Raw genomic sequence first — 15,901 nt, 5'->3', positions numbered from 1 at the left:
TTTTTCCCTCCATTGTCAGCCTCGAATGCATCCAAGTCAGTTATAGCATGTTTCGTTCCCTCTATTCTGCCCAACAATCTGGCACTTCCCTGGCCCCCGAAGAACACTTTATACCTGTACTGCATTTAAGTGTAATTTTCTGTTTCCTAATGCCTGCCATCCTGTGGCCTTCCTGACTGAAATTGCTAATTAGTGATAGATGGGGACAGTTTTGTGTTGTGGGCCCTTGCCCCACTAGGAACTTGCTTGAGACACTCCTGACTTATTTCACACGGACCCCTTAAAAAGACAGGAAATGTTCTCTGTCTAAGCTGGAGTTGAGCCCAGGTTCCAAAGGTGAAAGGCCAGTATACCAAGTGCCAATGTCACCTAACCTCTGCAGTCAATTCTCAGTCATGTTCTTAAACATTTACTTGTCTTGTTTTGAAGAGATAATCAGCACAACATTGATAGCTTTTTAATGAAAGATTAATCCACACATCTACTAAAAGCGGAAAATACATGAAAATTCAGCAGAGCCTTGTTAATGTACATATGTTCTCTAGTTTTGTGATAATTTTAAGTTTAAAGCATGCTAGTCTCTATATATGTCATACTTCTCACAGTTATAAAAATGTCTCAATATTTCTTTACTGTCATATAGCGGGACATCTAGATAGGAATAGTACAATCAAGCAGACGCAGCATGGATTCATGAAGGAGAAATCATGTTTAACTAATTTACTGGAATTCTTTGAGGATATAACGAGCATGGTGGATAGAGGTGTACCGATGGATGTGGTGTATTTAGATTTTCAAAAGGCATTCGATAAGGTGCCACACAAAAGGTTACTGCAGAAGATAAAGGTACGCAGAGTCAGTGGAAATGTATTAGCATGGATAGAGAATTGGCTGGCTAACAGAAAGTAGAGAGTCGGGATAAATGAGTCCTTTTCGGGTTGGAAATCGGTGGTTAGTGGTGTGCCACAGGGATCAGTGCTGGGACCACAACTGTTTACAATATACATAGATGACCTGGAAGAGGGGACAGAGTGGAGTGTAACAAAATTTGCAGATGAGACAAAGATTAGTGGGAAAGCGAGTTGTATAGAGGACAGAGAGAGGCTGCAAAGAGATTAGATAGGTTAAGCGAATGGGCTAAGGTTTGGCAGATGGAATACAATGTCGGAAAGTGTGAGGTCATCCACCTTGGGGAAAAAAAACAGTAAAAGGGAATATTATTTGAATGGGGAGAAATTACAACATGCTGCGGTGCAGAGGGACCTGGGGGTCCTTGTGCATGAAACTCTCCCAAATAGTTAGTTTGCAGGTGCAGCAGGTAATCAGGAAGGCGAATGGAATGTTGGCCTTCATTGCGAGAGGCAGGGAGGTCTTGCTGCAACTGTACAGGGTATTGGTGAGGCCGCACCTGGAGTACTGCGTGCAGTTTTGGTCACCTTACTTAAGGAAGGATATACTAGCTTTGGAGGGGGTACAGAGACGATTCACTAGACTGATTCCGGAGATGAGGGGGTTACCTTATGATAGATTGAGTAGACTGGGTCTTTACTCATTGGAGTTCAGAAGGATGAGGGGTGATCTTATAGAAACATTTAAAATAATGAAAGGGATAGATAAGATAGAGGCAGAGAGGTTGTTTCCATTGCTCGGGGAGACTAGAACTAGGGGGCACAGCCTCAAAATACGGGGGAGCCAATTTAAAACCGAGTTGAGAAGGAATTTCTTCTCCCAGAGGGTTGTGAATCTGTGGAATTCTCTGCCCAAGGAAGCAGTTGAGGATAGCTTTTTTTTAAAATAAATTCGTAGCCAATCGTTTCCAATTCTTTGGATAGCTTTTTTTTTAAATAAATTCGTAGCCAATCGTTTCCAATTCTTTGGATAGCTTTTTTTTTAAAATAAATTCGTAGCCAATCGTTTCCAATTCTTTGTCAAGTCACAAACGCCAGAGGTCACCCTGCACCAGTCAAGGATCACTCTGCGCCAATGCTCTTAGCCAAAAGGCCTAGAGCCACTGCACCGTTCCTGGAAGTACTGCAATACCAGGTTCGTGCCATGGAGGTGGATGGGTCAGGTCCCCCACACACCTCCGTGGAGGTGGATGGGTCAAGCCATCCCACCCACCTCCTGTTTACAAAAATGTAAGCATATACCTTCCTGACCAGGGAGAAACCACCCGGAGGTCATGGTGGCTGGTCAGGTTAGTTATGCAGATCTTAGCCAAAAGGCCGAGAAGCGAGCTCATTGAATGTATTCAAGTCACAGATAGATAGATTTTTGACCAATAAGTGAGTTAAGGGTTATGGGGAGCGGGCGGATAAGTGGAGCTGAGTCCACGGCCAGATCAGCCATGATTTTGTTGAATGGCGGAGCAGGCTCGAGGGGCTAGATGGCCTACTCCTGTTCCTAATTCTTATGTTCTTATGTTTAGCTCTAATAAGGACAAGTTCAATACTGCAGCCCTAACTCCTTGAATCGTTCCTATCACTTTTCCGTGAGCCCTCCTTTTCACTTGATTACATTACAAATGACTTTTTGGGTCCTCCTTGTTTGTTGTGAACTGTTTGTTAATAGAAAGTTTGTCATCCGAGTTTCAATTGCTAAGTGGACATGAAATTGAACAGATCTTTAACTGGGAACTATGGGCCCAAATTTGCCCAGGAGTTGCTCCGTTTTTTTTTTGGAGCAACTTGATTTTTCTGGAGTATCTTAAAAAAATCCCCATTCTGCACATTTAATTTGCAGTGTAAGTGAGTTAGTTAGGATTTTTTTAGTTTAGTTTAGTTTTGTTCAAAAGGGGGCGTTACCAGCCATCCACGCCTGTTTTGGCTATTTAAGCCAGTTTGGACAGTAATAGTTGCTCCAAAGAAACTTAGGCCAGTGTTTGTGGCCGCACAGAGTGGAGAGTTGCGGAGAGTTAAGAAATCAGCGCAGGTAGCCAGAGATAGCGGGGGGAAGGGAAGCGAGAGAACCTTGCAAAGCACTAAACACCTTCACAACAACATTCATGAAGCATAAAAACCATCAATAATAAATAAAAAATAAATAAATAAAAATAAAACTTAATTCCTACCTTCATAACTCGGCCCGGGGAAGTCAGCGGGCCGGTCTGGCCGGTGCGGGAGGCCACTCGGCCAGGGATAGGGGCGGGAGAACTCACTGGCAGGTGAATGCAACGGCAGGCAGGAGGACTCAGAGAACACACCGGCAGGAGAATGCACCGGCAAGCCCTTTGGCCAGGGCTCGGCGCGGGAGAACGCACCGGCAAGCCCATTCCAGCCGCGGCCGTACCAGATAGCGAGAAATGGCCCATTGCAGTTTTCCATCTGCTGGCTGGCTGGCAGGTTGCTTGCTGCTCCACTTTTAACTGGCTGGCCAAACTGGCTTCTGAAGAAAGGCGCTCGTCTTGCCGGCCCCACCTTCCATCCAGCAACAATGACTGCCCGGCATCGGGTCCCACACTGCAGAAAAGCAACTGCGCATGCGCTTGCATAGTGCTGTCAGCACTTTTGAGCGCAGGGCCCTAGCTCGGTCCCCCACTCTGATTGCCACGCCACGCCAAGCACTAGGACGGTCCACAGAGTGGGGACAATACGGCGAGATATTTTCGGTGCCGTTTTGAGAGCAGAAAGTCAGCGCACCCTCAGGTAAGTGCGCCAAAAAACTGGAGGGCCAAATTTGGACCCATTGAGAGGTGGGACAGAAATTGTTATAGGGAGGTTTGTGATAAACTGAATTTGTTATACGATGAGATATGATCAAATAACATTATTATTTTTCATTGAGTTTGAGATTTAAGGTTCACAATGCAGAGCATTTTTGCCTGTCATCCTTTTAGAAATGTTAATATTTTATTGTTTTTAAAATATATATAATATAATATATAGGTGAGAATTGATGCACTGTTTCCTTTACAGAACAGCACAGTGCGGGAGAATTTTCAAGAATTCTTGTCTTTGAAAGGCCATCTTCTTGTGCAGAAACCCTTCCCAGATATTGTGCAGTTGGGGCTTTGTCAGCCTGACTCCTCTGAAGTGTACCGGCAGGCAAAACTGCAGGCTGTGGAGCAAACCAAAAAAGGGGCTGTCTACTTGGAATGGATGTTAGTATCTAAAGGTGGTATAATGTCAAAAAAACCTGCTTAATTCAGCAACTATCATTGTTGTTTTGGCCTCTATATTCTTCAAAAGGGATTGAAGTTCATTGAATTCATAGCTTAATTTCCATATGTGTTCTACTTCAATTCCATCACAGTCTATTGATCTAAATGAAACCATGTTGGGCTGGTCCTACCTGACCTTATGATGAGAACAACTGGAAAATAGTGTTGTAGCAAAGGTTATTTGCACCAGTTATTTTCCCCTTAAATAGAAGACTCAGTTAGTCTTATCAATGTCTATAGGAAAATATGCTGAGTACATGCAGTCCCCAGATCTATTAGAAGCTCACAGTTTGTCTACACTAGAGATGCAAGTGATGTTTATTGTGTGGATTGAAATCTTGAAGCACTGTGGACTGCTGCTGCTACCTCTCTTGTTAAATTTATTTCAAAATGTTCTGTAGTTTACTTTATAACCCTGTTGTTAAGTGTGGCAAAATTGTGATACAATACACTGGTAGCTCTCCATTTAACAGTAGTTGTCTGGCATGCATATAGATAGCACACGTGCTGGAGGGTGTTAAACCCAGTAACACATCGAGTGTTGAGATGTCATCAAGAAGTTGTTAGAGCAGAGCTAAAGTGGTTTGTATTATCTTGACCCTGACATCTGTTCTTCATCAACAGTGGGTGGCATAGTGGAAAACAGCTCCCATGATTGAATTACATGATCTGAATCAAATGATGCTGTGGCAAATGGTTTGAGACTACACGATTGTTTTTTTTTTTAAAGTTGCAGGGAAAAACAAACTGCGTGGCAAATTGCTTATTGTTGGTGATTGAACCAGACCATATCGTTAGTGGGAGTTGTGTACAAACCTCCAAACAGTAGTAGTGATGTTGGGGAGGGCATCAAACAGGAAATTAGGAGTGCATGCAATAAAGGTGCAGCAGTTATAATGGGTGACTTTAATATGCACATAGATTGGGCTAGCCAAACTGGAAGCAATACGGTGGAGGAGAATTTCCTGGAGTGCATAAGGGATGGTTTTCTAGACCAATATGTCGAGGAACCAACTAGGGGGGAGGCCATCTTAGACTGGGTGTTGTGTAATGAGAGAGGATTAATTAGCAATCTCATTGTGCGAGGCCCCTTGGGGAAGAGTGACCATAATATGGTGGAATTCTGCATTAGGATGGAGAATGAAACAGTTAATTCAGAGACCATGGTCCAGAACTTAAAGAAGGGTAACTTTGAAGGTATGAAGCATAAATTGGCTAAGATAGATTGGCTAATGATACTTAAGGGGTTGACTATGGATGGGCAATGGCAGACATTTAGAGACCGCATGGATGAATTACAACAATTGTACATTCCTGTCTGGCGTAAAAATAAAAAAGGGAAGGTGGCTCAACCGTGGCTATCTAGGGAAATCAGGGATAGTATTAAAGCCAAGGAAATGGCATACAAATTGGCCAGAAATAGCAGCGAACCTGGGGACTGGGAGAAATTTAGAACTCAGCAGAGGAGGACAAAGGGTTTGATTAGGGCAGGGAAAATGGAGTACGAGAAGAAGCTTGCAGGGAACATTAAGGCGGATTGCAAAAGTTTCTATAGGTATGTAAAGAGAAAAAGGTTAGTAAAGACAAACGTAGGTCCCCTGCAGTCAGAATCAGGGGAAGTCATAACGGGGAACAAAGAAATGGCAGACCAATTGAACAAGTACTTTGGTTCAGTATTCACTAAGGAGGACACAAACAACCTTCCGGATATAAAAGGGGTCAGAGGGTCTAGTAAGGAGGAGGAACTGAGGGAAATCTTTATTAGTCGGGAAATTGTGTTGGGGAAATTGATGGGATTGAAGGCCGATAAATCCCCAGGGCCTGATGGACTGCATCCCAGAGTACTTAAGGAGGTGGCCTTGGAAATAGCGGATGCATTGACAGTCATTTTCCAACATTCCATTGACTCTGGATCAGTTCCTATCGAGTGGAGGGTAGCCAATGTAACCCCACTTTTTAAAAAAGGAGGGAGAGAGAAAGCAGGGAATTATAGACCGGTCAGCCTGACCTCAGTAGTGGGTAAAATGATGGAATCAATTATTAAGGATGTCATAGCAGCACATTTGGAAAATGGTGACATGATAGGTCCAAGTCAGCATGGATTTGTGAAAGGGAGATCATGCTTGACAAATCTTCTGGAATTTTTTGAGGATGTTTCCAATAAAGTGGACAAAGGAGTACCAGTTGATGTGGTATATTTGGACTTTCAGAAGGCTTTCGACAAGGTCCCACACAGGAGATTAATGTGCAAAGTTAAAGCACATGGGATTGGGGGTAGTGTGCTGACGTGGATTGAGAACCGGTTGTCAGACAGGAAGCAAAGAGTAGGAGTAAATGGGTACTTTTCGGAATGGCAGGCAGTGACTAATGGGGTACCGCAGGGTTCTGTGCTGGGGCCCCAGCTGTTTACATTGTACATTAATGATTTAGACGAGGGGATTAAATGTAGTATCTCCAAATTTGCGGATGACACAAGTTGGGTGGCAGTGTGAGCTGCGAGGAGGATGCTATGAGGCTGCAGAGTGACTTGAATAGGTTAGGTGAGTGGGAAAATGCGTGGCAGATGAAGTATAATGTGGATAAATGTGAGGTTATCCACTTTGGTGGTAAAACCAGAGAGACAGACTATTATCTGAATGGTGACAGATTAGGAAAAGGGAAGGTGCAACGAGACCTGGGTGTCATGGTACATCAGTCATTGAAGGTTGGCATGCAGGTACAGCAGGCAGTTAAGAAAGCAAATGGCATGTTGGCCTTCATAGCAAGGGAATTTGAGTACAGGGGCAGGGAGGTGTTGCTACAGTTGTACAGGGCCTTGGTGAGGCCACACCTGGAGTATTGTGTACAGTTTTGGTCTCCTAACTTGAGGAAGGACATTCTTGCTATTGAGGGAGTGCAGCGAAGATTCACCAGACTGATTCCCAGGATGGTGGGACTGACCTATCAAGAAAGACTGGATCAACTGGGCTTGTATTCACTGGAGTTCAGAAGAGTGAGAGGGGACCTCATAGAAACGTTTAAAATTCTGACGGGTTTGGACAGGTTGGATGCAGGAAGAATGTTCCCAATGTTGGGGAAGTCCAGAACCAGGGGTCACAGTCTAAGGATAAGGGGTAAGCCATTTAGGACCGAGATAAGGAGAAACTTCTTCACCCAGAGAGTGGTGAACCTGTGGAATTCTCTACCACAGAAAGTAGTTGAGGCCAATTCACTAAATATATTCAAAAGGGAGTTAGATGAAGTCCTTGCTACTCGGGGGATCAAGGGGTATGGCGTGAAAGCAGGAAGCGGGTACTGAAGTTTCATGTTCAGCCATGAACTCATTGAATGGCGGTGCAGGCTAGAAGGGCTGAATGGACTGCTCCTGCACCTATTTTCTATGTTTCTATATCAACATTTAAGAATAGGTTAGACAGGTGAATGAAGGAAGGTGAAATAAAGGGATTTGGGAACAGAGCGGGCACATGGGATTGCTACTGCATATGTGGAGGATAAACACCAACACAGACTGATTGGGGCGAAGGGCCTGTTTTTCAGGTTGCAATTTCTCTGTGTGCGCGCGTGTGCTGTACATAACACAGACCACGTGCAACCCTGAGCTTTCTGGTGCTTGCCGCTTCAAATCCCTGCCCCACTCCCACTCTGAGTCCGCTGTCTTTCGCTTTCTACCCTGTTCCAGTGAAGCTCTCTCAACTCGGGGAACCTTATCTTTTTATACAAAAGCAAAATACTGCGGATGCTGGAATCTAAAATAAAAACAGAAAATGCTGGAAATCTCAGCAGGTCAAGCAGCATCTGTGGAAAGAAAAACAGAGTTCATGTTTCAGGTCTGTTCTGACGAAGGGTCACAGACCTGAAACGTAAACTCTGTTTCTCTCCGCAGATGCTGCTTGACCTGCTTATCTTTTTATTGGAACTTTGCAACTCTCTGGCCTTAACATTGACTTTAATAACTTTAGACCTTTACTTATAGATCCCACTTTCCCTTCAGCTCGAGTGTTGAGGCTATCTGGTTAGCTCCCTCAGTCTTCACCTTCTGCATTTCCCTTGCCACTGAGGTCCTCCACCAGCCCTCCCCATCAATGTTCCCGCAGTCTGGAGGTGCCATGCAGGCTGCTCCCCAGCTTCTGCAGGGAATAAACCGTGCATGCGCGGAAATTTGAATGGGCCACGCACCCAGTTAAAGGGACCGTGCACTTTATAAAAAAAAAAAATTAGAGGAAACATTGCTCCCAATACCTCAACTTTCTTCAAATCACTCTTTAGCTACTCCTCCATTTCCCTCCTTGACCTCAAAGTCTCTTTCATGAGATCATCTCCTGCTCTCTTGATTTTGACCTCCTCTGACCACAAACTACTTTTTCTTGGCCTAGCGCTCACTGATACAGTCCATCTTTCCTCAGCCTTGTTCCTCCATCCTTGAAAACTGCCATCATCACCTCATTCCTCAAAAAGTCCACCTACTATTGTCTAATCTGTAATTTTCCTTTTTTAAGATCCTTGTGCAAACCCTTGCTACTTATAGTTCTATGCTCACCTTTTGCATTAATCTCTGATTCCCTTCAGTCCTGTCATTGCCTTCCTGACAGCACCGAGACCACTCTGGTCAAAGCTTGACTTCTACAATGTTCCCCTTTCCAGATTCTCAGACTCCAACTCGTTCAAAGCTCTGCTGCCCTTGTGCTGTCCCACACTAAATCTTGCTCCCCATTATCCCACCCTTGACCACCTCCATTAGCTTCTCTCCTCCACACATCGATCATGGCTTTTCCCCTGCCTATCTCTGCCACTTTCTCCAGCCCTCCATGCTAACACTCTCCTCCTGCTCTTCCAACTCTGACCTTTTTTGCTTCTCCTCCCCGCTCCACTCCTTCCTTAGTGGCAGGCTCTTCAGCAGCCTTGGCACCAAACTCTGGAGCGCTCTCCCTCAGCTTGCAATCTACCCTCCTGTGAACCCCTCCTCACCACCTACCTCTTCAACTGCACGTTTGTTCTATATAACTAAGTTGGTTATTTGGAATTTTGTAGTATTTAGAAATGTCTAGAACAATATGTTTTTAAGCACTGTTGTTCATGGCTATAGGTTAACAGGTATTTTCAAATAATAGGAACAAGAAGAGCTTGCACAACTTGTCTCGCCTTGTTGTTCGACCTCATTGTGACGCTGTTTTTCATGCCTGTTTTTCTCATGATGGATTGAAGATAGCTTCATGTGGAGCAGATAAAACCTTGCAGGTAAATAACTGAAATGTAATGCTATAAAATTGCTAAATCTGTGAGTTATCCTTGTGTTTTGCTAGAAAGTGTAAGAAACAGAATATTAATACTATAATGATTCTTCGATATCATCAATTTCTAAACACACTATTCCAACAGTGGATAGCCAAGGGGCTATAGGGGGGGAGGAACTTAACGCAATCACAATCACTAAGGAGGTGGTACTCAGTAAGATAATGGGACTAAAGGCAGATAAATCCCCTGGACCTGATGGCTTGCATCCTAGGGTCCTAAGAGAAGTAGCGGCAGGAATTGTGGATGCATTGGTTGTAACTTGCCAAAATTCCCTGGATTCTGGGGAGGTTCCAGTAGATTGGAAAACTGCACATGTGACGCCCCTATTTTTTTTAAAAAAGGAGGCAGACAAAAAGCAGAAAACTATAGACCAGTTAGCCTAACATCTGAGTTTGGGAAAATGTTGGGAGTCCATTATTAAAGATGCAGTAGCAGGACATTTGGAAAAGTAAAATTCGGTCAGGCAGATTCAGCATGGATTTATGAAGGGTAAGTCATGTTTGACAAATTTGCTTACATTCTTTGACGATGTAACAAACAGGGTGGATAAAGGGGAACCAGTGGATCTGGTGTATTTGGACTTCCAGAAGGCATTTGACAAGGTGCCACATAAAAGGTTACTGCACAAGTGCTCTACTCGGAGCTCCTTCACGGCAAACGAGCCAAAGGTGGGCAGCAGAAACGTTACAAGGACACCCTCAAAGCCTCCCTGATAAAGTGCGACATCCCCACTGACACCTAGGAGTCCCTGGCCCAAGACCGCTCTCAGTGGAGGAAGTGCATCCGAGAGGGCGCTGAGCACCTCGAGTCTCAACACCGAGAGCATGCAGAAATCAAGCACAGGCAACGGAAAGAGCGTGCGGCAAACCAGTCCCACCCACCCCTTCCCTCAACGACTATCTCTCCCACCTGTGACAGAGTCTGTGGCTCTCGTATTGGACTGTTCAGCCACCAAAGAACTCACTTCAGGAGTGGAAGCAAGTCTTCCTCGCTTCCGAGGGACTGCCTATGATGATGATAATGATGATGGGGTCTTGAGTCAGATACAGACCAGACCGGGTAAAGACGGCAGGTTTCCTTCCCTGAAGATCATTAGTGAAACGGTTGGATTTTTACGACATTCCGACAACTTCACCATTACTGGTACCAGCTTTATATTTGCAGTTTTTCAAATCTGATTTCAAATTCTAACTGTCATGATGAGATTTGAATTCCTGTGCTCTGGATTATTAGCCCAGGCCTCTGGATTACTAGTTCAGTAACACAACCATTATGCAACCGTACCCTTATAGGACAGAAGATACCAATTTCCACTGATCCCGTCAAAGTGCTTACTAACAAACTCATTGCTGAGTGGCCATTTGCTGATTTTTAAAAATCAAAATATGTCTCAATGAAGAAGCGGTGATGAATTAAAAGCTGTTTCCCCTCACAGCTGTATAATAAGGAACAGTACTTCATGTTTACTTTACTTTACAAGCAGTAATGTCCCCTCTCCACAACACACCATTTAGTACAGTGCTCCACCGGAGTGTTTAAAGTGTGAATTGGGTCAAGGAATGTGAATCTTTGAGTTGAACCTCATGGAAAGTTTTGAAATTGCCTTTCACATGTGTTCTCTAGAAACATGTCGAAGGACATTTTACTGATTAAAGTAAACAAGTGATTGTGCAAAGTGCCAGAAATTAAATCTTTTGTTTCACACTTTTTTGTCTTCAAATTATGATGTAGATTTTTAAAAGTGAGACTGGTGAGAAACTTTTGGAAGTCCTTGCACATGATGATGAAGTGCTATGCTGTACAATTTCACCAGACGACAAGTTTGTAGCCACATGCTCATCAGATACTAAAGTTAAGGTAAGACACATCAGCAGAAGTGGATTGTTTTCTAAATCACATCTTCATGCAGTGATGTCTACAAGTGGTTTGCAGTGTGCTCTGTTGCAAGAATGTTACTTAATAGTAATAATAATTATAATAATTACTTAATAGCTTCAGACCAGAGTCTTTAACCTCTTTTTACACTTCCTTCTCACACTTTTTCTCTCTTTCCCTCAATGGACAATATCTAACGGATTGTAAAATTGTTGTGAAGCGCCTTGGGATGTTTTATTATATAAATAAAAGTTATTATTAGCAATGGTATTCTCTACCTACTAGCTAATGAAAGTTATTTCTCCTTAGGTCTGGAATTTAATATCCGGGCAGTTATTTCGGACATACAGTGAACATTGTGAACAAGTCAATTATTGTCAGTTTTCACATTCACCGCATGACATTCTGTTGGCGACATGTTCCAATGACACTTATTTGAAAGTAAGTGAGTTATCTTTTGAGTTTGGTTTGTTTTACTAGGAAGATATATAGTTGTTGTAAATGTTAGTGCAGCTCCCATGGCATTTCTTATGGTTAATCGAATGATGTACTGTTTTGTAATAATGAAGGTGTTCTAACATGTAATGCATAACCTATTATTCTGTTGCGAAGATGTAGCTGTATATTATAGTTTGGGCCTTTTTGCCCCCAACAATTAACTTATGGTCATGGCTAGATAATACTTTCCATAAGCAGACTAAGGGCTGGATTTTCCGGTCTTTTGCGCTCCGGGTTTCGCCCCGGAGTGGCATGAAAGGCGGCAGTGAGGTCTCCTGCGCCCCGTCGCGATCCACCGGTCAGGTTTTGTGGCGGTGTTGAGTAGCACCGCCGGGGAAGAGCTGTACCAAGTGTGCAACGCCTCTGGTTGCGACACCGGAAGTGCGCCCCCCGCCCCAAGGCCCAGGCCTCTCTTGGGGCGCACAAGGCCCGGCACTTTAGTTCGCGAGTTTCCCATCCTTGCGCCACAAAGTGTACATGCCTCCCATAGCGCTGCACACGCTGACGCAGGGCCCAGATCCCTAAACTTACATACCATGGGCTCAATTTTCCCCAGTGATTTGCATCGTTTTTTTGGAGCTTTTTTTGGCCTAAGTTTAAAAATCCACAGTTTCCCCAATCAGTCTGCACCAGTTGTAACTCAATTACGATTTTTTTAGGTAAGTTTTTTTTCAGCCAAAGGTGGCGTAACCAGCCACCTACACAATTCTGGCCATTTAGGGCCTGGGCTAGAGGTGAGGAGCGGACCGGGAGGGCACTCGGGGCCAGAGTCGGGCGGGGGAGTGGATCGGCAAGCCCTTCGGCCTGGGTTAGGGACGGGGAGCGGACCGGGAGGGCACTCGGGGCCAGGGTCAGCAGGGGAACGGACCAGCAAGCCCTTCGGCCTGAGCTGGGGCGGGGAGCGCTGGTGCAATCCCTCCCTCACCACAACAAAATCACCCCCCCCCCCCCCCCTGTCCCCGGACGCTCTTGCATGGCACCGTCTTGATGCCACCGCAAAATAAACCTCTGACCCCCCCCCCCCCCCGCCCAACAACCTCAACCCACACTCTTCCCTCAGCCCTATCGACACAAGTTTAAAAACAGCACCGAAAGCACACCCTCCTTCCCGGCTACGGACATTGATGCAACCCCATTGGCAGACTTAATATACCACCACAAATCTCCCCTCCCCAGCCACCCCTGCACGGCACCATCTTCATACCGTCACAATAAAACCTCTGACCCTCGCACAACAAGTTCGGCTCACACCCTTACCTCAGCCCTATCGACATTGCCAAATCCGAGTTGTACTGAGCGTGCGTGTCCATTCGAACGACGCCAAAAAAGTAAAAATGTTCTCGCACCTGCGCAGAAGGCCCAGCTTCATTATTTAGCGCAGACAGCGGGCTCCACCCCCCGAGGCGACTGGACACGCTGCGCAGCTCTGGATTCGAGTTACAGATTGGGGAAAGTTTGGACAATTATTTATGGCGCATTTCTGGACCCAAAAACCCGGCGTAACTCTAGCAATATGCCAGAAAATGAGCTTGGGCAAAATTGAGCCCTATAGCACAAACTATTTCAAGCCGATAACTTTCCTGTCCCGCCTCCGTTTTTGTCCCGAAAACAGAAAAGCCTAAAATCCAGCCCCAAGTTTTTTGATTCAAAACTTGTGCCCCATTTACTGCCACATACATGATAACAGGTCCAGGATTCAAAATGATGGCCAATCCTGGTCTATGCTTGCAGGACTTTTTCCCATCAGCTCTGAAGCTGCAGTATAACACAACATCAAAGCAATGCACACGGGTTACAACTCTTTAGCTACATTTATTTAGATAGAAGCGGAAAGACTTAAACCTACTATAACCAGGATTGCTAAATATATAAACTGATTCAAAAGAAATAGAGTTAAAGTTGTGGTATTTCTTTCATATGCCTTTGAATGATAGTTTGAGAGTTGGAAGCTAAGTAGTAAATGGCTCTCACTGTGTCCCTCTTCATATGTTGAGGCAGAGAAAAGCAAAAAATAAAGACACCAAAAGAAGTTTGTGGGTTTTAAAAGCATCTTTTCATTTGATGCAAGAGCAGATACTCCTCACAGCAAATCTGCACCACATGTATGGTTTGAATGTTTCTAAAAAGGAATACAGAAGTTATAGTCTGACAGCACACAGCGGTTTTATCATAGCATCTTCTGACTTGTACTCAAAAGACCAAGCAGCATAATTAAGCCATGCGACTTGATTTGTTTATGGCTGCTCTGCGGTGATTTGACATGTTTGGCGCTGAATCTGCTATCGCATCCAGATCCCTTTCTGCTGCATCTTTAGCTATTTTTGCACAATCCATAGTATCCTTGTGATACCATTTTTTTCTGTCACTTTGTAATCCAACTCCCTTTGCAGGTCTCTAGTTGTTTCATCATCTTGTCACCTTCAGACTTGACTATTCCAATACTCACTTGGGCTGGTGTCTCATCCTCCACCCTCTGTAAATGTCAACTCATCCAAAACTCTACTACCCATGTCCTATCCTGCATCATGTCCTGCTCACCCATCATCCATATCTTTCCTGATCTACACTGGCTCCTGCAACAACGCCATTGAAAAAAATCTTATGTTTATATCTATTCATGGTCTTGTGGCCTTCCCTATCTCTGTAACTTCCTTCAGTCCTACAACCATTTCCTGAGTTCTCTGTTCCTGCTTTTATGCATCCCACCCTCGCTTCACCTCACCATTGGCGGCAGTTTCTTCAGCCATTAAGGCGCCTTACTCTGGAATTCCCTTTCTAAACCCCTCTGCCTTGCCATCACCCTCTCTTCCTTTAAAGCCATTCATAAAACCCACATCTTGACCAAGTTTTTGATCACCCTTCCTGATATCTCTTGCCTCGTTTGTAGCCCATTTCTGTCTGAATTCCCTTCTGTGAAGCACCTTGGGAAATTTTTCTGCACACACATTCAAGTTGTTAGCAACCTAGTCTGGTATCTTCTGAAAACTTGAACAGCTTGTGTACCCAAGTCATTATTGTAGGTTAGGGAGAGTAGAGGCCCTAGTTCTGGAAAAGTGGCACTCCATTCCATACTTCCCCCACCAGCGCGTGCACAAAAGTACCTGCAACTTTTTTTCCATCAGCTAATTTCTTATTCAGGTTTTGCCTTGACTTCCCATAGCTTTCATCTTCAGTAGCAGTCTTTATCAAAGGTTTTTTGGAGATCTAAGTACACCATATCACATGGATTTGGGATATCACTTCCTCAAAAAAGTCAGATTTGTCAGATAGGATCTTCTCGTTCTAAAGTCACACTGACTAGCATTTATTAGGTACAGCTATTTAAGTTTGTTCTTGGTTATCAGTTCCATTAATATAGCAAGTATGGATGTTAAACTGATGGGATGGACACTTTGAAAACTTCTTTATAGAAAAAATCAAAAATGGATATGGAGTAAATGGAGAGACTTAAAAGCCAATAGCACAATTAGTTGATTTAGTGGATCAAGAAACTGCTGTACAGAAGTGCATTGCCTTTAATCGATTGAGAATTATTTTCTGTATAATGCATACAAATGAGACTTTTAGCAGTATGGTTTCAAAATGCTTCATTTCTGCTTTACATCGAGTTGATATCAACAGGTACGTATTGCATCGCCATTTGTGATCAGAAGCACAGTAACATGTCACGCAGTTGGGTATTACAAGCTATCTTTGGTGATGAGATGGTGTGATTCTTACCACCATGCAATGCAGATGCTTGTTGCAGCTATCCATATAATCTCGGAAATGTAAAGTAAAATTGGGTTTCCAAATGCAGTGCATGTATTTTTTAGAGTTAAGTTTTAGTTTGTGATGTGAAATTTGTCGACTAGTTGCTGAACATGTTCCGGATCAACGCAGGTTTTGCATTTTGAATCTTTAAAGCATGCTACACTTTTATCTTTGTTTCCAAAAGTTATTTTAGTGAGGGCAATGCGCAATAGTAGTTGTAGCTTTTCATGAAATACATACTTGACTTTAATCTATTTCAAGATGAAAAAAAGAATTGCGGGTAGAATGGATTTAATATAATGCAGAGATGAAAACTATATTTTC

At 43.9% G+C, this 15,901-nt stretch overlaps 1 protein-coding gene and 1 pseudogene across 8 annotated transcripts in view; one reads left to right on the top strand and one right to left on the bottom strand.

Moving 5' to 3' along the window:
- Nucleotides 1-15,901, top strand: part of apaf1 (apoptotic peptidase activating factor 1) — a 250,376-nt gene that overhangs the window by 95,128 nt on the left and 139,347 nt on the right. For 7 of the 8 annotated variants that reach the window (XM_070897457.1, XM_070897452.1, XM_070897453.1 and 4 more), the window contains 4 exons: nt 3,915-4,099; nt 9,268-9,394; nt 11,183-11,308; nt 11,636-11,767. In XM_070897457.1, the coding sequence (XP_070753558.1) occupies nt 3,915-4,099; nt 9,268-9,394; nt 11,183-11,308; nt 11,636-11,767 (570 nt within the window). Of the gene's footprint in view, nt 1-643; nt 776-3,914; nt 4,100-9,267; nt 9,395-11,182; nt 11,309-11,635; nt 11,768-15,901 lie in introns of those variants that run through there. The other variant, XM_070897458.1, reaches the window with a different exon arrangement.
- LOC139279179 (U2 spliceosomal RNA) lies at nt 2,007-2,237 on the bottom strand (annotated as a pseudogene).

The sequence above is a fragment of the Pristiophorus japonicus genome, chromosome 13, assembly GCF_044704955.1.
Source record: "Pristiophorus japonicus isolate sPriJap1 chromosome 13, sPriJap1.hap1, whole genome shotgun sequence".
NCBI classification, from domain to species: domain Eukaryota; kingdom Metazoa; phylum Chordata; class Chondrichthyes; family Pristiophoridae; genus Pristiophorus; species Pristiophorus japonicus.
The sequence above is the reverse complement of the archived record's forward strand: the minus strand, read 5'-3'. Positions and strand labels throughout refer to the sequence as shown.